At 41.8% G+C, this 25,069-nt stretch overlaps 1 protein-coding gene across 1 annotated transcript in view; it reads right to left on the bottom strand.

The window, feature by feature from the left end:
- Positions 1–36: 36 nt before the first annotated feature.
- Positions 37–25,069, bottom strand: part of snw1 (SNW domain containing 1) — a 32,910-nt gene continuing 7,877 nt past the window's right edge. The window contains exons 3-14 of the mRNA XM_080202259.1: positions 23,407–23,568; positions 23,027–23,122; positions 20,303–20,409; positions 15,301–15,405; positions 14,878–14,947; positions 9,361–9,426; positions 6,919–7,035; positions 6,636–6,777; positions 5,369–5,465; positions 4,480–4,597; positions 1,523–1,686; positions 37–365 (exon numbers count right to left, since the gene is read on the bottom strand). Of these exons, the coding sequence (XP_080058385.1) occupies positions 164–365; positions 1,523–1,686; positions 4,480–4,597; positions 5,369–5,465; positions 6,636–6,777; positions 6,919–7,035; positions 9,361–9,426; positions 14,878–14,947; positions 15,301–15,405; positions 20,303–20,409; positions 23,027–23,122; positions 23,407–23,568 (1,446 nt within the window). The 3' untranslated portion in view covers positions 37–163. The remainder of the gene's footprint in view (positions 366–1,522; positions 1,687–4,479; positions 4,598–5,368; positions 5,466–6,635; positions 6,778–6,918; positions 7,036–9,360; positions 9,427–14,877; positions 14,948–15,300; positions 15,406–20,302; positions 20,410–23,026; positions 23,123–23,406; positions 23,569–25,069) is intronic.

The following is a 25,069-nucleotide window of genomic DNA, read 5'->3' as shown; positions in this document are numbered from 1 at the left end:
GAATTTAACTTTACAGAAGCATCTCTATACATAGAACTCCCATGAGAGAACAGTTTCCCAAGATTGTATTCCATCATGATATTCAGTACGTCCGTGCAGAAACAAGTAGCAAGGATACTGTCTTGTGATATAAACACAAGGCTATACTATATAAACAGTCAATCTATTCCTTTCTTCGCTTCTTTCCCTCATGTTCATATTCTTTTGAGCGACTGCTTTCAGGTCTTTTTGAACCACCATGTTGCTTGGCTTCCTCTAAGAACTTGTCCAGACCAAAGGGATCTTCTTCATCTCTCTCAAATTGAACAGGGCCTTCACGACGCTGTCTGCGGTCTGTGCCAGAGAATTCTCGGTCGGGGACAAACCTAAGCAAAAATGCAATTGTTTACATTTAAATCTAGACATGACTACTAGCTGACAAATATTCCCACACGTGTCAGAAGTATCCAACCAGCAGCTTGATCCTTGAAGTACATAACTGACTTGACTAGAGTGCCAGGATGAAAGCGTGTAAATATTTAAATAAATAAAATTAAAAAGCGTCATGGCAGATCCTTACACCTCTAGGAATATTCCACTAAATAACAATCATGAGTCCAACCAAGTGCAACACAATGGTTTCTAACAAGTTCATATAACTCAAAATATATAAAATTGAATGTAATCACACTGTATACCTTCAAATGACAGTTACAGAAAATATCCCCACTAAAAACCTGAATAGGTCAAGAAAAGGGATCTCATTTGATGATCTTCATAGGATGAAGATCAACAAAATGCTAAATGAAAAACTACTAAAAAATGGAGGGGTTTAAAAATAATTTCTATTACACAGCATTTAGATGAGTGAGAAACTTGTATCCGAAGAGATAAGCAGACGATTGCGACAGTATCATAAACTTCTGCACAGCTCATAGCAGGCATTCAGCCTGGGTTAAGACCAGTCAGTGCTCCTTTGAAATCAGACTCCAGCAGCTGGGTTGAAAAGGAGCAGAATGTGACTCAATTCAGACCATGATCATCCAAATCCAAATCCAAATCCAACCCCACTGGGCTGGCCACGTGCTTAGGATGTCAGAGTCCCGACTGCCACATCAAAGCATCTTTGCCCAGCTCTAGGAAAGTTCCTGAACACAAGGACGACAATGTAAGCGTTTCAAAGACACCTTGAAAGAAGAGACTTACTTGGAGGAATCTCCTAATTTGAAGCAGCACAATTCTTTCAAGATACTCAATGGCAAGAGGAGGCCCAGAAAAGGAGCCCGAGAAAGAAGGAACACCAATGATCTGGAGTCCAAGGACTGAACATACTTCCCAGAAACACCTGCTGGGTGTGTGGTCAAAGATGTGGCTCCAGGATCGGGCTTATCAGCTACGCAAGGACCTACAAATCCCATGTCCAATAACATTGAGGTTTTTTTAGGTGGACAATCCTACTTGAGTGTTCGCCGAAGCTACCAGTAAACTTGAACAGAGTGAAAGATGATACAAACTCTAGAAGTTTAAAAAAAATCAAACTCACCGACTATTTTTCATAAGCGTGTCTAAATCATCGCCATAAGTATCTTTATCAGCATTCTTGTTTGGCCTGTACACATTTTGGGCCATATCTTTGCCAGCTCTCCAGGGCTCATCATAAACAGCGTAACGCTCATCCTCTCCTCCTGCGAAGCCACTGTCCATACCCTGACAACGTAAAATAGGATTTAATGGTATTTGCTAATTTTTAACTGAAATTTAATGAAGTTGTTCCTTGTCTTGTGGATTTTTAAGTAATGCAGTTTTGGGTTTACCTAATTTTATTTCACTAATCTTTGCCAGATTCAGTTTGAACCTGAAAAGCAAACTGATTAAAAATAGACCACGCTGAATTCAATCTGCAGTTACAGCAGAGGAAACACAAACTGCCAAAAAAAATTCATCCTGTTCCAAAAATATAAGTTATCTTGTCCCATTAAGGGATTTATCCAAATTTATCTTATGTGGGAATATTCTACAATGCTTACTGCCCTTCAGGTCTCAAGCAAAAAATAAAATTGCTTGATTTATACAGGAGATTATAAATGCATGTTGGCCTCTCTGGGATCAGGGGTAATATGTAGAATTCACAGAACAGTAACAGGCTTTGGGGTCTTCTCATCATTTTTCATCTAACTCCAATAAGACATTTATCTTGAGTCATCGACTCAAAACGTTAACTTTAGTTTTTTCCCCTCTAGATGCTGCGACATCTGCTGAGTTTTTCCAGCATTTTCCATTTTTGTTTCAGGTTCCAGCATCCACAGTATTTTGCTTTTATTTTAATATATTTATCTATGCTACTTGCCTCATCATGCGGTAACAAAGTCCACATTCTCTGGGTAAAGAGTTTCTCTTGAATTCCCTATTGGATTTACTAACGACTATCTTATGGGTAAGGCCCCTAGCGTTGGACTTCCCCATTAATAAGAAACTTATTTTTTCTATGTCTACAGTAGCAAAGCCCTTCATAATTTTAAAAACCTTTATTAGGTTACGGGGCCCCACCTCGTTCAATCTCTCCTGATAGTTACAACTTAAGTTCTGGTATCTTTGGAAATGTTTTTGAATCTTCAAACCAGAATTGTACATAGTACTCATGTGGTCTAATCAAGAACAAGAGTTCTATGAAAAGAAAGCTAAAGGATGAAATTGAGAGATTGAGGAACATTCCAGTACTCAACACGTCTTATTACTTTACAGCGAAAACATTAGAAAACAATTCAGGAGTAATTGCACCTGAACTGTTCAATGATGTGTTTAGGTCATATCTTTTCACCGAGACATGAAGCAGAAACACTATTGATCCAAATCATAGAATTTTACAGCACAGAAAGAGGCCCATCGTGTTGGCACTGGCTCCCGAAACAGCTACCCAGCTAGTCTCATTCCCCAGCCCTATCTCCATATGCCAGTAAATATGTCACTTTCAAATATATATCCAGCTCCTTTGAAACCTGCATCAAAGAACGGAGTTACGGCTTAAGTTTCAAGGAAAAAGGTGACAGGAGAGATACACATGATAATAACACTTTTAAATTACAGCGTAACTGCTTGACAATGGGAACAAAACATTATATTAAAGGTGAGCTTCAACTCTCCTACTTCACAGTCATCTTTTTGTAATAGAAAAAGGGCAAGACTATTAGCACTAATAGTGGTTGTGTGAAATGTTACACATCTAAATGTGGATTAAGTCTGAAGTATTTTTTTCCTGGTCACCAAAAGTAGAGCAATCAAAATCAGGGATGTACAGGAAGCTGGAATTAGAAGGACAAAAGATCTCTGAGGGCTGAGAGGCTGGAGATTACAGAGATGCATAGGGTTCAGACCAGAGACGGCTTTGAAAACAAGAATGAGAATTTTAAAATGAAGGTGTTATTTAACCAAGACCCAAGGTAGGTTAGTGAGCACAGGAGTGATGGGTAAATGATATTGATCTGAGTTAGAACATGGGCAGCAGAATTTTGGATGACTTAAAACAAACAGTGGAATGTAGGAGGCCAACCAGCATTGTGTCCGAGCAAATCTGGAGATAACAAAGGCAAGGCTGAGGATTTCACCAGCAGGAGCTGAAGCAGGGACAGAGAAGGATGAAAACTGGCAGTTTCAGCAACTGCATAGCTATGTGGTTGAAAGCTAATCACAGGTTCAGATACAACACCGAGGCTGTGAACAATCTGATTCAGTGTCAGAAAGTTGCCAGGAAGAGGGATGGAATGGGTGGCGAGGGAGCAAGGTTTGCGGTCGTGTTAAGTCAGAAGGAAATGTCTCCTCACAGGTTCTTTGGACTATGTTCCATAAGTTAAGTTGAATAGCTAATTCAAACTATGATCCATTTGATGTCACGGTGTAAGGCCAAAGCGAAACTTGGCCAATTGGGGAAAATAAGTAAGTGCCTGGTAACTCCCTGAACAACCCCACACTAAGGAAGGCATACAACTGCATAAATCACCAGCTTTTACAGATGCACCATAGAAAGCATTCTTTCCGATTGTACCACAGCTTGGTATGGTTCCTGTTCTGCCCAAGGATCTACAAAAGAACGTAGCCCAATCCATCATGCAAACCAGCCTCCCATTCATCAACTCTGCCTGCATTTCCCTCTGCTTTGGAAAAGCAGTCAGCATAATTAAGCACCCCACACACCCCAGGCATTCCCTCTTCCACCTTATTCCATCGGGAAAAAGATACAAAAGTCTGAGGTCACATACCGACCGACACAAGAACAGGTCCTTCCCTGCTGCCATCAGACTTTTGAAGGGACCTATCTTGCATTAAGTTGATTTTTCTCTACATCATAGCTATGACAGTAACACTACATTCTGCACTCTCATTTCCTTTTCTATGAACGGTATATTTTGTGTGTATAGTGTGCAAGAAACAATATTTTTCACTATGATAATACATGTGACAATAATAAGTTGGCCACATTCTTCTGTAATTGCCATTTTAGTTTACCTTGTTCTGGTTGAAAAGTCTTTGGTCATACTGTATTTCAGTTGATGCACGTTGATTTGGTACACCCAAAGCAATCAGTTCACTGATGTCTCGGTCCTGATCCCTTTGCAGCTTGGTCCTGATAATTAAAGTAGAATTACTTACACAGCAGAACTCAAATGGCACTATGAAATCAGCACCAAAATTCTTATTGCAGGGTAGAGGATGTTAGAAAATTTCACTTTCCATTAAGAATTTCTGAAATATGCTGAACTTCATTCAACTAACTAAATTGTAAAATATTAGCTTAAACCTATCCACAATTATACCAATTGGCTCGAAGGATAAACTTGCATTGCTTCAAACAACTTTTGCTAATGTTGCCTTTTGCTCAGTGGAACAATGTCCCCCTCGAAGCCAGAGTATTGTGGGTTCAGAGCGCATTCTTGTGCACATAATTCACACCAACTCTATAATGCTGAAGGAATATTATTAGAAGTGCTGTCTTTCAAATGAAGCATTGACTTTGACCTGTTTGACAAGTAAATAGATCACCTCAGTATTCTAAAGAGCAAGCGTCTGCTCCTGATCTGTTGGCCAATGTTCATCCCTCAAAACATCAGCACCAAAAATATTAACTTGTCATTTTTCTCAATGCTGTTTGTGAGATCTTGCTATGTGCAAATTGACTGCACTTCTCTGCAAAACAGCAGTGACAACACATTAAAAGCAAGTCCTTGACTGAAGCATTTAGGGATGTCCTGAGGATGTGTAAGTTTTTGCTAAAAAGCGACAAGTTCTAAGCCAAAGATACTGAGATGAGGCTTTCACAATGTTACTTTTATATGGCATGCACTGATCCAATCATTCAAAGTAATATTTCTCAAAGATTCCTCAAGTTGTTACGTACCTCTTATCCGGGGCTGCCCGGGCTAGATTGCGTTCATTCTGTCGCTCTTTTCTCTTTGCCATTCGAATGTCATCCCGTTCTCTGGTTTCATTTTCCTCTTTAGAAAAAAGGGACTGTCACAATTTGTAAAAATAAACTGCAGGAGGAGTTTTTTTTAACAACAGATAGAGGCTAACCACTCTGCTTGTGAACTCTGAAGATCAAACTTCTGAATTCTGGATACACTGTCTTTGGTACAGAGATATAAATGAACAGAGTTTGAGAAAGTCTTCAAATTAGAAATAAAATAAGCCAATTAAAATAGCACAGGCTTCTTGCATCATGCGATCATTTTCAGTGTCATGTCCTTAAGCATTTGTACACAGCGCCTTATTTACAATCAGCTATCACACCATTGCAGCCAATGGGGCAGTACGGTGGCGCAGTGGTTAGCACTGCTGCCTCACTGCTCCAGGGACTCAGGATCAATTCCAGTCTCTGGTCACTGTCTGTGTGGAGTTTGCATATTCTCCTCATGTCTGCATGGGTTTCCTCCCACAGTCCAAAGATGTGTGCGTCAGGTTGCTTGGTCATGCTAAATTTCTGAGTGTCCCGGGATGTGTAGGTTAGAGGGATTACCAGGCTAAATGTGTGGCTTGTGGGGAATAGGGCCTGGGGTGGGATTGTTGTCAATGCAGAGTTGATGGGCCAAATGGCCTCCTGCACTGTAGGGATTCTATGATTCTGTGAATTGCTATCATGGTGCATTGCAGTTGTGGGATGTGGGTTCAAAGTGGTCAGAACTTGTTCTGAATTGCAGTGCTATTGTAGGCCACACTAAAGAGGTCAGAGCAGAACATTTTTGAGATGGAGAAAAAATTGGTGATGATAAATACAATCCATTGTTCTGCACATCCTGGATTTGAATGACAACAGCAGCTTGGGAACAGCTTGTCCAAGTGCTCTCTTCCCCAAGGATAGTATTGGAAGAAAAATAAAACAGAGTTTATTTTTAAAGTTGCACTCACTTCCCTCCCCAGCAACCCCACAATCACGGTCTGTTTAAGGGTTTAAACCTTGAAAGAATATGTGGTAACCAACAATTTTGTGAGAAATTAATAGAATATGAATTTGTCATGGAGGTTGGTTTGTCTCAGAAATGTTTTGGCATGTTCATAGACTGCTTTCAACACAAGCTACTGTACATAAAAGTAATTCAATGTGTATGAAAGGGCGGTATATTAGGGCACAATGCAAATACAGACTTTTCTTCATGAATATCTCATACCTTTTTCTATGTGTGTCTTGATACCAGCTCTCCTCTCCCTGGCAATCTGAGCCAATTCTCGGAGCTTCTCTTCCTTCTTCTCTTTCTCCTTCTGAGCCATTTTCCTTTCAACCTGTGCTCGCATCTCTACAGCTTCACGTGCCTATGTGCACAACATGGGTCAGTTAGGGGGCAGAATTGCTTCTGGTGACCTCAATGAGGTTAAACATGAACAGGAGCAAACAAAGATCACTCAGAAACCAGGCTGCACTGTGTAACGTTTCAGTAGCTCAAGAAAAATTACCTTTCTATCTGCAATGTAGAGAGCTTCTGCAAGCTTAGCAAAGTTCTCATTGATGTGAACTGTTTGAAGCCCTCGGCCATCGGCAGCAAGACGCTTGTCCAATGGAATTGTGTAACCCTGGAAAACACAACAAGCACACAATAAAGAACTGTACAAACATACATTTCAGTCAGAAAATAGAAGGACAGCACAAAGTCTTTTTCAAAATGAGAATTGGAAATGCAGGCACTGACAGTCTGAATCAGGAGCCCAGGAATCTTAATTCTCGACTCTCATGATACGTTAATGAGATCCTCCAAGACTGTGGGCTTCTGAGAAGGAATTGAATAGCCTCTCCTGAAATTCTGCATTCCAGTTGATCAGCAGTGTAAACTTAGAATCTAAGAATCCCTACAATGCAGAAGGAGGCCATTCAGCCCATCAAGTCTGCACCAAACACAATCCCACCCTAGTGCTATCCCCATGCAATAATCCAGCTAGTCCTTCTAACACTAAGGAGAAGTTTAGCATGGTCAATCTATCTAACCCAGGCATCTCTGGGCTGTGGGAGAAAACCGGAGCACCCAGAGGAAACCCATGCAGACACGGGGACAACGTGCAAACTCCACACAAACAGTGACCCAAGCCGGGAATTGAATCTGGGTCCCTGGCACCATGAGGCAGCAGTGCCAACCACTGTGCCACCGTACTGCCCCCTTCATTAAGAGTTAAGCCTCTTGGCCCATTGAAAAAAAAATCTACTCTCAGAATCACAGAATCCCTAGAGTGCAGAAGGAGACCATTCAGCCCATCAAGTCCGCACCGATAACAATTCCAGACAGGCCCAACCAAAGTGTTAAGTGACACTTGAAGAAACACAAAACTGTTAAAAACTGTATTTTTAACAGTTGCATCCAAATGTACCAGATAATGCTGAGAACGATGATAAAATATTCGAATAGTGTTGCACATACAGCTTGCAGGAAATAGCTTCTGTTCACTGATAAAACTTGTTAAAATATTAGAGTTTGCGAATAAATCTATTTTTTGATAATTATGGGTCAATTATTGACATCCTGGTTCAATATTTCAATGAATTGTTATGCCCAACTTCCTTTGCATGAGATCACATTTCAGCAGATTCAGGAGCATTCATGCAATACTATTTGAACATGATAACAAGAATGCACTCCCTGGGGAATATTCAGTTGAGAAATACATCAAATTTTCAGAGCTTACAAACCACCAGCCCCTTCCGACAAATTTCCTGAGGTAAGCAGATATGCCAAGGTTCAGATTTCCATGGACAGCGATGGAGTTCTACTTCTCGCTAATTGGGGCAGGTCATCAACTGTGTGTCTCACGCACAGCGTTCTGCTGAGATCAGCCTAAACCAGAGGTGGTGGATTGCTAAGCTCAGGGAGAGATTGGTTCAGATGAAGTGAGAAATTGAGGGAAACAGAGAGACGGCTGTGACTGCTGCCAAGTCTCACACTTCCCTTTCCACTCAAGGTAGTAAGCAGTCACATGGCCTGAGAAAAACTGTCACCTTTCAAACAGGACTCCTACTTTTCCACCCTCTTAAAAGCCAGTCATCAGTTTTATGAATCATTCCAAGGATAAATAAATGAGGGGACACAATTTAATAGTGAGGGGTGGGAGGTTTAGGGGGGATTTGAGGAAAACTTTTTTTTACTCAGAAGGTGGTGAGGGTCTGGAATGCACTGACTGGAGGGTGGTGGAGGCGGGATGCCTCACATCTTTTAACAAACACCCAGATTAGTACTTGGCACGCCATAACGTTCAAGGCTACAGGCCAAGTGGGATTAGGCAGGCAGGTCATGTGTCGGCGCAGACTTGATGGGCCGAAGGACCTCTTCTGCACTGTGGCATTCTGTCATGCGCTTTGCCAGATTATTCGCCAGATCAGTTTGAAGAACACCAACTCGTAAATTTTATCCAAACTTGAAGCCAGTTGCAGAAAAGTCTCTCCAAGTGCAAGCTTCAATTGTCATTACCAGTGTTTAACATCCTGTACACCTCCTTGGAGATACATATTAAAATAAATGCAAAATATTGCAGATGTTGGAATCTGAAACAAAAACAGAAAAATGCTGGAAAATCTCAGCTGGTCTGACAGCATGGGTGGAGAGAATACAGCCAACATTTCGAGTCTAGATGACCCTATGTCAGAACTCAAATTCATATTAAAATGAAGCTTTTAAGTTAACCGTCAAAATCTTCATCAATAATCATATTACTTGCTGCACACAACATTGTTTTGCACTGAACCAAATCAGATTTTTATTTTACTAAACTAATAATACAACCTGAATTATTTTAAATGATTATCTGGGTTATTGGCACTGATAAAGTGAACATTTTATTATAATTAAACTGACGGCTACACTATAGTTTTTTAAAAAAAAAATCAACCGCAAAAAAGGTCCAAGTCTCTTTTACCTTTGCGTTCTTCCAGTTTGATATGCATGGAGGAATCTTCCACTCTTGCTGCTCTTTCACAGTCATCTGCAACAAAGATATTGAAAAAGCTGCATTAAAGGAATCCAACAAGCATAAACAAGGAGGCCTCATAATACAGCCAACATGAAAAAATAAATACTATTGTGGCAGCTTTCTTAAAGGTTTCACAATTCAGGTACGAACAAATTAGCATGCATTTGAGGATGACTTCAAATGATTTATGGGAATTATTTTGATTTGATTTATTATTGCACTGTACGCTAATACTTGTGACAAAGTACTGTTTCTTGCATGCTATACAAAGCATATGTTTATAGAGAAGGAAGGAGTGAAGAATGTAGTGTTACAGTCATAGCAAGGGTGTAGAGAAAGATCGATTTAATGCAAGATAGGTCTGTTCAAAAATCTGACGGCAGCACGGAAGAAGCTGTTCTCGAGTGGCTTGGTATGTAACGTCAACTTTTGTATCTTTCCCCCAACAGAAGGCGGCAGAAGAGAGAATGTAAGGGGTGCGTGAAGTCCTTAATTATGCCGGCAGCTTTGCTGAGGCAGCCAGAAGTGTAGACAGAGTCAATGGATGGGAGGCTGGTTTGCATGATGGATTGGACTACATTTGCAACCTTTTGTAGTTCCTTGTGGGCTTGGGCAGAGCAGGAGCCATACCAGGCTGTGATACAATCAGGAAGAATGCTTTCTATGGTGCATCTGTAAAAGTTGGTGAGAGTTGTAGTCGACATCGTTGGTGGGCTTTCTTAACAATAGTGTCAGCATGGGGAGGGGGTACCAGGACAGGTTGTTGGTGATCTGGACACCTAAAAACTTGAAGCATACGACCTGTTGAACTGCAATCACTTGAAAATTATGTAGGCATGTGTGTGAATAAATATCCAAGTGCTTGCTTTGGCTTGGGTGAGAAACTTTAGAACAACACAAAAAATCCAATCTATTTGCATAGTTCCAGATAATCCTTTATCTTGTACAGGCTGGTGGTGCCAGCGTCATTTCATCCAAGTCATCGCCACACCGAATTGTCTGCCTAGAACATACGCTTCTTGATCAGGCTCAATATTTTGGGATTAGGATGACAAAAAAAAGTTAATTGCACCCGACTTCAGAACTTTTCAGCACTGATGATCATTTGACCCACTGTGCTCCTCTGAAAAGCCATCCATTTAGCTCTCTTTCTTTACTTTTGAAACTTTTTCTTTTTCAAATTTTATCCACTTACCGATTTTGGAATTTGCTTTCATAAGAACATAAGAAATAGGAGCAGGAGTAGGCCATCTAGCCCTTCGAGCCTGCCCCGCCATTCAATAAGATCATGGCTGATCTGTCGTGGCTCAGTTCCACTTTCCCGCCCTCTCCCCATAACCCTTAATCCCTTCTCTTATCAAAAACCCATCAACCCGCTTCTTAAAAATATTTAGCGAGGCAGCCTCCACCACTTCAACGGGCAGAGAATTCCAGAGATTCACCACCCTTTGAGTGAAGAAGTTCCTCCTCAACTCCGTTCTAAACCGCCTCCCCTTTATCTTGAGGCTGTGCCCCCTAGTCCTACTGTCTTTTTTGAGCGGGAAGAGTCTCTCCACCTCTATCCTATCCATCCCATTCATCATCTTATACGTCTCAATGAGATCTCCCCTCATTCTTCTAAACTCTAACGAGTACAAGCCTAGTTTATTCAGCCTCTCCTCATAGCTCAATCCCCTCAACTCCGGTATCAGCCTAGTAAACCTCCTCTGCACTCCCTCCAGGGCCAAAATATCCTTGCGCAGGTGCGGCGCCCAAAACTGCACACAGTACTCCAGCTGCGGCCTCACCAATGCCCTATACAGCTGCAGCAAGACCTCCCTACTTTTATATTCAATCCCCCTCGCTATGAAGGCCAGCATCCCATTCGCCTTCCTGACCACCTGCTGCACCTGCAAGCTGGGTTTTTGCGACTCATGCACAAGGACCCCGAGGTCCCTCTGCACCGTCGCCTGCTGCAGTTTTTCGCCACGTAAGTAATAGTCCTTCCTACCATTCTTCCTACCAAAGTGGACCACCTCACACTTGCCAACATTAAATTCCATTTGCCATTTCCTGGCCCATTCGCCCAGCCTATCTAGATCCTTCTGCAGACTCTCCACACCCTCCGCACAATTTGCCGTTCCCCCAATCTTGGTGTCATCAGCAAATTTCGACACCCTGCACTCGGTTCCCTCCTCCAGATCATCTATATAAATGGTAAAAAGCTGAGGCCCCAGCACCGACCCCTGGGGCACCCCACTAGTCACCATCCGCCAATCCGAATAGCACCCATTGACCCCCACTCTCTGCCTCCTATTTGACAACCAATCCTCTATCCACGCTAACACCCTACCCCCAACTCCATGTCCCTCGACCTTCTGCAATAACCTCTTGTGAGGTACCTTGTCAAACGCCTTCTGAAAATCCAGAAAGACCACATCCACCGGCTCTCCTCTATCCACTGCCCTAGACACATCCTCATAGAACTCCAGTAAATTTGTCAGACACGACTTCCCTTTAATGAAACCGTGTTGCGTCCGCCCTATCAAGCAATTCCCTTCAAGATGCCTCGCAATTTCCTGCTTAATGATGGATTCTAACATTTTACCTACCACAGACGTTAAACTAACCGGCCTATAATTCCCCGCCTTTTGCCTGGCACCCTTCATCACTGTTTTTGGGAGGACATCGTGTTCTAAGGATAAAATAATCTCCCAACCTGTTTATTTCCTCTTTTGATGATCTTGCAGCAATGTAGCCTGGCTGCCAGCTCATCAATTATTGCACAGCAACTCTTGTTCTAAGCGTATTTGTGAATGGGTGGCAGCTGTGGTAATCAAAATAGCCCGCGCATACTCTCCAGATAACAAGTGGACACCGGCCAAGGTGTAGAGGACACACGGAATTTAAAAAAAGGCATTCATTTGTGGGACGTGAGTGTCACTGACGAGGTCAGCATTTATTGCCCACCCTGAATTACCCTTGCAAAGATGGTGGTGAGCTGCCTTCTTGAACCACTGCAGACTCTGTGATATAGGTACACCCACAGTGCTGTTAGGGAGCGAGTCCAAGGATTTTGACCCAGCCACAGAGAAGGAATGGTGATATATTTCCTGGTCAGGATGGCGAGTGACGTAGAGGGGAATTTCCAGGTGATGTTGTTTCCACGTATCTTCTGCCCTTGTCCTTATCGATGGTAGTGGTCATGGGTCTGGAAGGTAGTGCCTAAGAAGCCTTGGTGAGTTCATGCATCTTTTAAATGATACAGATGGCTGGACTGTGCACTCGTGATGGAGGGATTGGATGTTTGTGCAGGGGTTGCCAATTAAGTAGGCTGCTTTGTCCTGGATGATGTTGAACTTCTTGAGTGTTGATGGAACTACACTCATCCAGGCAAATGGACAGTATTCCATCACACTCCTGACTTGTGCCTTGTAGATGGTGGGTGTGCTTCGGGGAATCAGGGAAGTGGGTTACTTATCACAGGAATTCTGTGATAAGCCTTAACCTGGTCTTGTAGCCACAGTATTTATATGGCTGGCTCAGTTCAGTTTCTGGTCAAGGGAACCCTTAGGATGGTGATAGTAGGGATATGGTAATACCACTGAATGTCAAGGATCAATGGTTAGATCCTCTCTTATTGGAGGAGGTCATTGCTGGGCATTGTGCAATGCGTATTTTACTTACCATTTATCAGTCCAAGTTGAATATTCTCCAGGTCTTGTTAAATTTGGACATGAATTGCTTCAGGTTTGATTCTAACCAGCAGATGATTTTGCCCTTGATTCCAGTTTTGCTAGGGTTTCTTACTGCCACATTTGGTCAAATGTTGGCTTGATGTCAAAGGCAATCACTTTCACCTTACCTCTGAAATTCAGCTCCTTTGTCCACGTTTGAATAAAGGCTGTAATGAGATCAGGAGCTGAGTGATACCCAAACTGAGCGTCAGTAAGCAGGTTATTGCTAAGTGTCACCTAGTAACACTGTTGTTGACCCATTCCATCAAGAGTAGACTGATGGGATGGTAATTGGAAAAGTTGGATTTATCCTGTTTCTTGTGCACAGACCATATGTAAGCAAATTTACACACTACCAGGGAGATGCAAGTGTCATAGCTGTATGGAATAGGTTGGCTCAGAGCTTGGCAACTTCTGCAGCACAAGTCTTCAGTACTATTGCCATAATACTGTCAGAATCCATAGCCGTTGCAGTATCCAGTGCCTTCAGCAATTTCTTGGTATCATGTGAAGTGAACTAAATTGGATGAAGACAGATGATGGTGATGCTGGGGACCTCCAGAGGAGGCAGAGATGGATCATCCACTTCGCACTTCTGCCTAAAAATGGTTGTGAATGCCTTTTTTTGGCAATGATGCGTTCGACTCCTCCAGAGGACTGCCTAATTGTCCACCAGCATTCACAAGTGGATCTGACAGGACTGCAGAGCTTGGATCTGAGTGTTGGTTGTGGAATCACATAGCTGTGTCTATCACTTGCTGTTTATGCTGTTTGGCACAGATGTTTTGTAGGCTGACAACTCATTTTTAGGTATGCCTGGTATTGCTCCTGGCATACCCTCCTGCATACTTCATTGATCTCCTGGTTTGGTGGTAATGGTAGAGTTGGGTATATGTCAGGCCATGAGTTTACAGATTGTTGTTGAGTATAATTCTGCTACTGTTGTTGGTCCACAACACCTTCATGGCCCAGTCTTGAGTTGCTAGTTCTGTTTGATATCTATCCCATAGGGCACATTGGTAGTGCCATACAATACAATGGAGAGTTTCCTCAATGTGAAGACAGAACTTTGTCTCCACAAGGACTCCTATCCATACTGTCACTACAATCCCTGTTCTTGTGATTCAAAGAGGGAGAAAAACTATTTGAAAAGCAAATTAAAAACTGATTATGCAGAGGCAGGCAAATATCCAGGGGTTCAAAGGATCTTCATTAACCTTAGTTAACATTTGAAACCAATATGCTTTAGAATGCATGACAATATTTGTTTTTGGGTCTATTTTTAGGCATGTTTGATTCTCCCATTGATTATGTCTTTAATGCAGGCTGTCCAATAAATCAAATGTTTCCCTTTGCTGCTGAGTGATTGCACTGTACAGGTATTTTATTTCTCCATTGAAAGTTACAGGGCTGTGTGGGTTGTTAGCAATTTGCTGCTGATCCATCACTCCCCATTACTTAGTTTTTCTGACAAACCTCGCCATGCTGCCAAGAGATAACACAGCAAGTTTTAATCCATCTGCAGTAATCAAATTTGAATGGTACCAAAGCTATAATTCTGTCAAGAAGATTTAATTCTTTATTTCTAGACCTACAAGTTACTACTCAATCAGGTTTTGAGGAAGAAATCACTATACAGCTAGACTGCTGCTGAATTATCAAAGACAGTACAAGTACATTAGAAAAATACTCCAGTAAAGTCTTCTCTGAAATACTGGCAAGCAATATTAGTTGATTGCTCCCTTACCTTTCTGCTCGGTGAGTGCATGACAGGCGCAGGAGGAGATGGGGGACCCCGAGGAATCTTCTTATTAATCCTAAATGCAAAGATGACAGAACAGGACTGATCATAATAAACACGCTAAGAAATAACTGCAGAATTAGAAACACATGTAGGTTTCTGATCCAAAAGCCAGCCTCAGTAGTGGAAGGTAGTGCACTATAATTAGTGGAAGTGGAACTGCCAAACTATCAAGTTGTCCAATGTCATGGTCTGATCACATTCAAGTTTCATACAGGGACCTTTGAAAGTCATACACACCTTCAGATTTCATGATATTTTGAAGCTTTATGCCTGGTTGTTTGGAACTAACACTACTATTGTGTATCACCATCAAAAAATAAAATTCTACTGTTGAAAGATCTGCATACTATGCTGCTATTTACTTACTTAAACCGGGGTGGTTCCATTGGGTCCTTTTGCATTTCCACCATCCTAATAACTCTCTGTTTAGCTCCTGAATTGAAAGCAACACCTTGTTGAGAAGGAGTGTATCTGAGAATAAGGAAAATGAAAAAAATGCTTAACCTGCTGAAGTGGTTAATTTTTACATATCTACACAAATTAATTCTTAAAAATCAGACTTCAGCAATAGCTTCTCTTGGCTGTTCCAGCACCATCATTCCTGGTGCCTTCAAGGATTGATCAGTGGCACCCTCATGGTTATCTGCATGCTACCTCTTGGTGAGATCATTCTCATAGACAACATCTGGTTCCATACGTAAATTGGTGACACCAAGCTCTACCTCACCATTGCCTCTTTCAACCCCTCACTGTCACTGATATGGCATACCACTTGTGATATTCTGTCATGGAATGGGGAAACTGAAGCCATTATATTTGGTCTCTTGTCACGCACTCGGTTCCCAGTCAGGCTGTTTGAGTCCGAAACAGTCCATTTGCAACTTGGATGTCATAGTTGACTGAGTTGAGTCTGTTACCTCTAGGTTTGACCATTCCAATGTCCTTTTGGTCAGCATCTTCCACCCTACATAAACTTAAGCTAATTCAAAACTCTGCCTCTTGCCCTCCAACTCAGACCAACACCTGTTCACCCATCACACTTGTGCTCACTGACCTGCATTGACACCTGATCCGGCAAGCTCGTAACTCATCCCTGCCCCTTCTGTAACCTCCTGCAGTTTGCTCCACTTTTGAATATTATCATGGCTGATCTTCTGCCCCAACCCCATTTTCCCACCCATTCTCCATATTCTTTGATGAGAAAACAAAAATCGGTCTACTTCAGGCTTAAATGTTGTCAACGATGGAGCGTCCACAGACCTCTGGGACAGAGAATTCCAAAGATTCACAACTCTTTGCACAAATAATTTTTCTCCTTATCTCAGCCCTAAACGACTGGCCCTTTGTCTTTAGGCTGTGCCATATCTTGATTCCCCAGCTAGTGGAAACCAGGGCCCTGATTTTACTGGCAGGGCCACCTGAAGCTCGTAAGGTTGTACCCGAGGCCGATGGGGAATGCTGTTCTGCGAGCCTCGCTCACCCCGATTTTGGGGCGGCCATGCCAGTGAAATCAGAGCCAATGTCTCAGTAGCTACCCTATCATGCCCTTCAGAATCTTACATGTTTCAATATCACCTCTCATTCCTCTAACTGCAGCAAATATAATTTATCCAGCCTCTCATCATAGGACAAGCCTCTCATCCTAAGAATCAATCTAGTGAACCTTTGCCGTACCATCTCCAAGACGATTATATCCTTCCTTAAATATTTCCACTACTAGTTCCTCCTCAAAAAAAACTAATAAGTTTGTCATGAATGATTTTCCTTTTGTAAAAGCAGGTTGACTTTACCTGATCAGGCCATGATTTTCCAAGTGCATTATTAAGACTTCCTTAATAAGATTCCAGCAATTTTCCCAATAACTGGTGTCAGTCTAACTAGCCTGAGTTCACAGTTTTCTCTTTCCCTCCTTTCTTGAATGATGGTTTTACATTTGCCAGCTAGGACCTGTTCCAGAATGATAATGATAACAAGTGCATCTTTTTTTTTCTGTAGTTACCTGTTAGGATGTGGGACATGTGGTCCTGGGATTTGTCAGATTTTAATCTCTTAGGTTTCTCCAATACATTTTCTCTGCTGATGCTAATTATGTCAAGTTCCTCATGCTTATCAGCTCTCAGGGTGTACTCTAGTTCCAGTATGTAATTTGTCTTCTACTGTGAAGACAATCAGAAAACGTCTCTGCTATTTCTTCAATCATCCTGATCATTTCTCTGGTCTCTGCCTATAGGAACCACTGTCTACTTTAGCTACTCTCTTTTTAAATACTTGTGAATGCCCTGACAATCTTTATATTTCTGACCAGTTTACTTCTAATATTATATTTTTTTCCCTTATCAACAGCTTTTTGTGCACCTTTGATGCTGTCTAAAACATTCCCGATCCTCAGGCTTACTTCCATTCTTTTCCACATTATAAGCCTCTTCTTTTAATCTAATACTATCCTTAAGCTCTTCAGTAAGCTGCAGATGGATCGTTCTTCCTGAGTTTTCAATGGAATATATTCTTGTTGAACATTTTGATTTTTTTTAAAACCACTGTTTATTTATTGCATGCCTGTTAGTTATTTGTCCAATCAACCATAGCCATTTTGCTCCTCATATCTATGTAATTGGCTTTGTTTAAGACTCTTGTGAGAGACTGGAGAACGCCACTTTCAAACTTAAAATAGAATTCAGTATATTATCAGTTTTTCCCAGAGGATCTTTCACTATGAGATTGTTAATTAACCCTGCCTCACTGCACAATACGAGATGTAAAATAGCTTTTTCCCTAGTTGGTTTCAGAAGGTATTGTTCCAGGAAACTGTCACAAAAACATTCTACAAACTCATCTTCCAGACCACCTTTGCCAATTTGATTGATCCAGTCTGTATGAAAATTAAAAACCGTCACAATTATTGCAAGCTCCAATTATTCCTTGCTTAATATTCTGTCCAACTTTTTAATGGCTGTTAGGGGGCATATAAGCAAATCACACCAACACCAGGGGTTTTCTGATTTTTTTTGCAATTCTATGTCCACTCCATAGAACTATAGTATCCCTACAGTGCAGAAGGAGGCCATTCAGCCCATTGAGTCTGCATCCAGGTCCTATTCAGGTAAGCCCACATATTTACCCTGCTATTTCCCTGACACTCGGGTCAATTTAGCACGACCAATCGACCTAACCCGCAGATCTTTGGACTGTAGGAGGAAACTGGAGCACCTGGAAGAAACCCACGCAGAAAAAGGGAGAATGTGCAAACTCCACACAGACAGTCACGCAAGGCCGGAATTGAATCCAGGTCCCTGGGTGCTGTGAGGCAGCTGTACTAACCACTGTGCTACCCATCTATTTTCTCTTGAACATCCCTAATTTTAATAATTTCAGCACAAACAACCATGCTTTCGCCCTACTTCGGCTCTAAACTCTAGAATTCCACCCCCAGACATCTCCACCCTCCCTCAAAATACAGTGAAACCTTTTTGGTGAAGCTTTTGGTTTCCTGAGCTAATGGCTTCTTCTACAGTTCAGCATTAAAATCTTTGTTTGATGACTTGCCTGTGAAATGCCTTTGAACATTTTACTCCATTAAAGGCACTATAGAAACAGTTTTAGAGGCCTAATCTAACACAGTGTTTTTACAGTCACAGATAGAGTCATAGAAATTTTACAGCAAACTGAGGCTTGCCACCCTTATTTTTTTAAGCCATTAAACTAGTTTCAATTGCCCGCATTTGGCCCATATCCCTCTATACCCATCGTACCTATGTAACTATTTAAATGCTTTTTAAAAGATAAAGTTGTACCCGCTGCTACTACTACCTCTTGCAGCTTGTTCCAGACACTCACCACCCTGTGTGAAAAAACTGCCCCTCTGGACACTTTTGTATCTCTCCCCTCTCACATTAAACCTACGCCTCTAGTTTTAGACTCCCCCACTTTGGGAAAAGATATTGACTATCTACCTTATTATTTTATAGATCTCTATAAGATCACCCCTCAGCCTCCTATGCTCCAGACAAAAAAGTCCCAGTCCATTCAGCCTCTTCTTATAATTCAATCCATCAAGTCCCAGTAGCATTCTGGTAAATCTTTTCTGCATTCTTTCTACTTTAATAATATCCTTTCTATAATAGTGACCAGAATTGCATAGTATTCCAAATGTGGTCTTACCAACGTGTTGTACAACTTCAACAAAACGTCTCAACTCCTGTATTCAATATTCTGACCGATGAAACAAAGCATGCTGAATGATAAAGTTATGCTATAGAACATAGAACACAACAGCGCAGAACAGGCCCTTCGGCCCACGATGTTGCACCGACCAGTTAAAAAACAATGACCCTCTAACCTAAACCAAACCCTTTCCATCCATAAACCTATCCACGGATCTCTTAAATGCCCCCAAACTAGGCGCGTTTACAACTGCAGCAGGCAGGGCATTCCAATCCCTCACCACCCTCTGGGTAAAGAACCTACCCCTGACATCCGTCCTATAACTGCCACCCCTTAATTTAAAGCTATGGCCCCTCGTGCTAGCTTTCTCTATAGGGCAGATCCAGAGAAATGTTTGCTTCTGGTGGAAGCATCCAGGACAAGGGGGCATAATTTTTAAATCAGAGCTAGGCTATTTAGAATTGAAATGAATTCAGGACTTGGGTAATGAAAATAAGACACATACACAGACTTGACATTTTCAAGGCTCAGATTGTTTTTGTGAGCATCGAGGGAAAAAAAGATTAAATTGTCTGTAGATCAACTATGATTTAATTCAGAGGAACAGGCCCATGGGGCTAGATGGACGATTGCCATTGCCAAATTCCTACTACGGCTGCAAATTAATTTTGTAAACTAAAAGTCATTAGTGGAGCTGGAATTAGTCCACAGCAGAGGCTCCAACATTGTAAAATCATCACATGAAACTGATCAAAACTTTATACAGGCAGGAAACAGTGTCTGTTTTTTGCTAACAGCCAATGGCATCAGATTGAGAAAGAAAAATCTTTAAATCTTTTCCCAACATTTCATTCCCCCATCTAAGAGAATAGGCAGCTGATTTGATGTCTGGCCTGTGTCAGTGTTTGGGAGCCAACACAGGCACAGCGAGTTATAAACAGTCGAACATTCGGAACAACAGTGGTCATCAGCTCAACAACATTGCAGGAGGAATCCATCTGTGGTTTTACCCCTTTCCCTTTTAGAGGGGTAAAACACTCAAGCTTCCATTCCATCAGCACCTGGTGGCCTGACCCGAGATCAGACATTGCATTCAAGCACTGCAGAATACTACATGTTAGACGCACCATTTATTTAAATTTTGTGCTCATTCCCCAAAAGCCAAGTGAGGCATGTAAAATATGAATACTAGAGTGGCCTTTCTAACCTGATATATTGTGCAGGGGCCAGTTTCTCAGCTGCCCGAACAGGCATAGCTGCTGCAACCTTCTGTGAAACTTGTTTTTCAAGAGCTGAACGTGTCTTTTCAGTCAACTGTTTTGAAAATAAAGAGAATTTAGGTTAACTCGCATTTCTTTACCTCCAGGCTTCAGGTGGTCAATGTTCCAAACAAGCAGATGATTCTACCTCTCATCTTCATTTTCAAGAACTAATAGGCTATTTCACCCATGGCAAAGTCAACTGTCAAACTGCATTGATCTTAAAATTGACATGTCAGAAACATCATTTCAGAGAACACATGTAGCTGCCCATTCCTAATGGTTACAGCAATGGTTAGAACGCTTAAGAATATTGATAGGCAGAGGGATCTGGATGTACAGGTATACAGGTCACAGAAAGTGGCAACGCAGGTGGAGAAGGTAGTCAAGAAGGCAGTCAAGAAGGCATATGGCATGCTTGCCTTCATCGGCCAGGGCACTGAGTTTAAAAATTGGCAAGTCATGTTGCAGCTTCATAGAACCTTAGTTAGGCTGCACTTGGAATACAGCGTTCAATTCTGGTCGCCACACTGCCAGAAGGATGTGGAGGCTTTGGAGAGGGTACAGAAAAGATTTACCAGATATTGCCTGGTATGGAGGACATCAGTTATGAGAAGAGGTTGGAGAAACTTGGTTTGTTCTCACTGGCGTGAGGGAGGTTGAGGGGCAACGTGATAGAAGTCTACAAGATTATAAGGGGCATGGACAGAGTGGATAGGCAGAAGCTTTATCCCAGGGTGGAAGAGTCAATTACTAGGGGCATAGGTTTAAGGTGCGAGGGGCAAGATTTGAAGGAGATATATATGAGGCAAGTTTTTTTTTTACACAGAGGGTGGTAGGTGCCTGGAATTCGCTGCCAGGAGAGGTAGTGGAAGCACTACCTTCCCTGGCAGCTTCTTGACAAATACATAAATAGGATGGGAATAGAGGGATATGGTCCCCAGAAGAGTAGGGGGATTTAGCTCAGTCGGGCAGCATGATTGGTGCAGACTTGGAGGGCCGAGGGGCCTGTTCCGGGTGCTATAATTTTCTTTGTTCATGATTCGATCCACAATTAAGAAGTTTTCTTTCTGACTGTACTGACATTGCAGTCTTGCTTCAAACAGACAGCACACCGGATTATCTGGCTGATTCTCCAATTTAACCATCGCACAATTATTGATAGGTCTCCAACACCTCATTTCACTGGGCATTCATGTGTGAATCTTAATTGTTAATATCAGTAACTACAAGGTCACAGATACACCACTCAATAGGTAGGTCAGGATGGTATGACTCAGTAGCGCACTGTATAATATTTCTAACAACTGAGCCATCACAATGCTCAGGAACAAGAAAATGTCAAAGTTGGACTCTGAAATATTCTTTCCTGAATCTCACAGGGGCAATTAGCCTGGACTCAATCTCTGTATGGTGTGTATGTGAACATGCTTAAACACATCCAACTTAATTACAGTACATGGACATTCATTTTACGTTCACATGGGGAAAAAGTTAAGATTTATAATGAACTATCTCAAAGGATTCAACACATTTTGTTGTCCAGAGATGAACAGAACATTACAGCTTAATACAGCAGCTTTCCTCTAACAAAATACACCAAGTTGCTGTACAGGGGAACAGAGTTCAACACACAAATGGTAATATGTTGAATAAGAAAAATATTGCATTTAGATAGCACCTTTCCTACACCAGGAAATCCCAAAATGCTCCATAGTCAATCACTTGTGAAAACTTAGCCTGCCTTCATTTTCACCTATTTGTGACAGAAGTTTAACTCACCCAGATTCCATTCCATAGAATCCCTACAGTGCAGAGGAGGCTATTTGGCCCATCAAGTCTGCACCAGCTCTCTGAAAGAGCATATTAACCAGTCCCCACTTCATACGTGGATTAGCCTGGCTAATCTGCCTAAAGTACATATTTGTGGATGCTAAGGGGCAATTTAGCATGGGCAATCCACCTAACCTACACATCTTTGGACTGAGGGAGGAGACTGCAGCACCCAGTAGAAACCCATGCGGACATGGGGAGAACATGTAAACTCCACACAGTCACCCGAGGTTGGAATCAAAATGTGACCCTGGCGCTGAGAAGCAGCAGTGCAACCCTTACACTTTGGCCTTCCCTCCATAAACCTCTTTCCTCCTGCCTTTACTTCACCATCTCTTACAGCAGCACCATTATTCTGACCAAATGTTTGGTTACCACTCCTAATCTGCTCCTTCCTGACACAACATCTGTTTTCCATGCGATCATCTGAGATGGCACCATTGATTTTTTTTAGTTAAATAATTGAAAGTGTAATAACAAATGCAAGTTATTGATTATATAACAAAACAAGGCAACCAATTCACAAACAGCAAAATTTTACTCACAAAAATTGAGAGAAACGACTAGTTTAATGTACCTGGGAGGGGTTGGTCAGAAAAAGTTCTCGATTCGAAATGTGTCATTGGATCTTCAATACTACCCAAAGTCTTTCACTAGTTTGATGAACATTGTGCTTTTACAATGCACAACCGCTTGCTTGGATAGATCAGCCTACCTGACTCACCTTTCCAAATCTCTCATCAGATTCCTCACCATTTCATATTTAATTGACAATACTATAGCTCAAAACGATAACACACCTCATGCCTAGACATAAATGCCAGTGATAAATAACACACCTCTTTTATACTTTCTTCATCAGGTCTCTGCAGCTCTGGATCATCTTCATTGATGATCTCCTTTGGAATCAGATCTGTAAATTTGCTGTAGATCACCTAAACAGAGAAAAATCGTTAAGTTTTCAAATGTCACACCACTTTTAGAGTTTGGCTCAGAATTGCAGAGCAAATATTCTAATGAAAGATGGAAACCCACCACTTCACAATAACTCCACAATATATTGCCTGGCACAGAATGAGAAACAAAATGATGGAATATTAATTCACATTACCACCAAAATGCACTCTGAGTCTGCGTTCCACTACTGGAAATGGTAAATAGGACAACATATCAGGTTAATGGAGAAGTTGGATTGCCATTACGATACATGTTGCAGTACCTTGTCTTTTGACTGCCCTTGCCTAGCAATAGCATCAAATTTGATCTTTCCCTCTGCATCCACTTGAATCGCCAGTGCATTGGAGGACTTTTTCTTGCGACCCATCTCCAATGGGAATTGTGCCATGTGGACCTCTGGGAATGCACCTCCATCGCCAAAATCCTGGATAAACAAAACAAAGACCAAATCTTCTTCATCAAAACTTCATTACTCAAGTAACACTTAGGTACTCTGCAGGGGCAAAGTCATATTGGTTATTTACATTTTATACAATAGTCAGTTTTACTGATTGTATTTAAGTTTGACAAATAAAAATGCATCTTTGTAAAGTACTAGTGACAGCACATACATTTTTGTCTAGGAAATCAACTGGTGCTAGCTCACAGGTGTTAATGACTTTGGATTCTGACATACTTGGCCATGGTCAGTTCTATAAGATGACAAACCGTTAGAGATTTTATGGCACTAATTTCAAAGCAGCCTCTGCACTCTCTTGTGCTTAAATACTGACTGCTGCTAGCCCCATCCCATGGTTTTATTAGGAGGGAAAAAATGGAACATATGTCTTTGCATTAGACCTTGAATGGGCCCACGGAGGCATTGATGTAGTTTCCTTTGCATGCTAATGCAAAATACTTCTGTTTAGATGTTCAAGAAAATATATATTTTTTAATTGTCTGATTGAGCACAAGATGAGGGAACTGTGCCAGCCTAATGATGGGACTTTAGAATCCCTACAGCGCTGAAGGAGCTGTTTGGCCCATCAAGTCTGCACTGATCACAATCCCACCCAGGCCCTATCCCTGTAACTCCACGTACTTACCCTGCCAATCTCCCTTACATTAAGGGGCAATTTAGCATGGCCAATCCGCCTACCCCTCACATCTTTGGAGTGTGGGAAGAAACTGGAGCAAACTCAAGCAGATATGAGAAGAACATGCAAACTCTGCACAGTCACCCAAGGCCGGAATTGAACCTGGGACCCTGGTGTGGTGAGGCAGCAGTGCTAACCATTGTGCCACCCTTTGTGACAAAGAAGTTATGCATCATAAGGAGTTCAGCCTCAGATGAACAGGGTGTTACAGGTGGTGCTGCAGATTAGGAGATCCAAGGTGCATTCAGTGACGTAAACTCAGAGGTATTTGGCAGTGCAGTCAAACACATATGGCCTTCAACTATAAATGGGAGTGCTACATTTTTGTTCAGTCACAATGTCAAGCAATGATTTTCTCAGGGACACCATCACAGGACCTGGCACTATATGAGACATTTATTTTCTCAACACCACTGACACACTCAGACTCATAGAGCATCCTATCTCTCAAATATGTGGCTGAAACCCACAGAGGCAGTCAGCTACTTGGAACGCTCCAATCATAACACACACTGCTCCATTTTGGTTGGCATTTACCGGTCAAAAATGTTCTGGTTATTAAAGCTCAGATTTTGGGCAATACAAGTGCAGTGAATGGACAACGTTTCACCAGAACTGTACAACGATGGCATGCTGAAGGCAGGCCCAACGTCACAAGATGTTGCTTCGACACAAAGGCCTTCCATGTTAAATTATTAATTTGAATTTTTTTCTTTTAGATGATCTGCTTATAAACAAGACTGACACCAGTTAAAAAAACTACACAGGCTAAACTTACAATAAACTGTA

This window comes from Carcharhinus amblyrhynchos, chromosome 14 (genome assembly GCF_965287045.1).
Source record: "Carcharhinus amblyrhynchos chromosome 14, sCarAmb.v2.hapA, whole genome shotgun sequence".
Lineage (NCBI taxonomy): Eukaryota > Metazoa > Chordata > Chondrichthyes > Carcharhiniformes > Carcharhinidae > Carcharhinus > Carcharhinus amblyrhynchos.
Note: the sequence above shows the minus strand (reverse complement) of the source record. Positions and strands in the feature narration are given on the sequence as shown.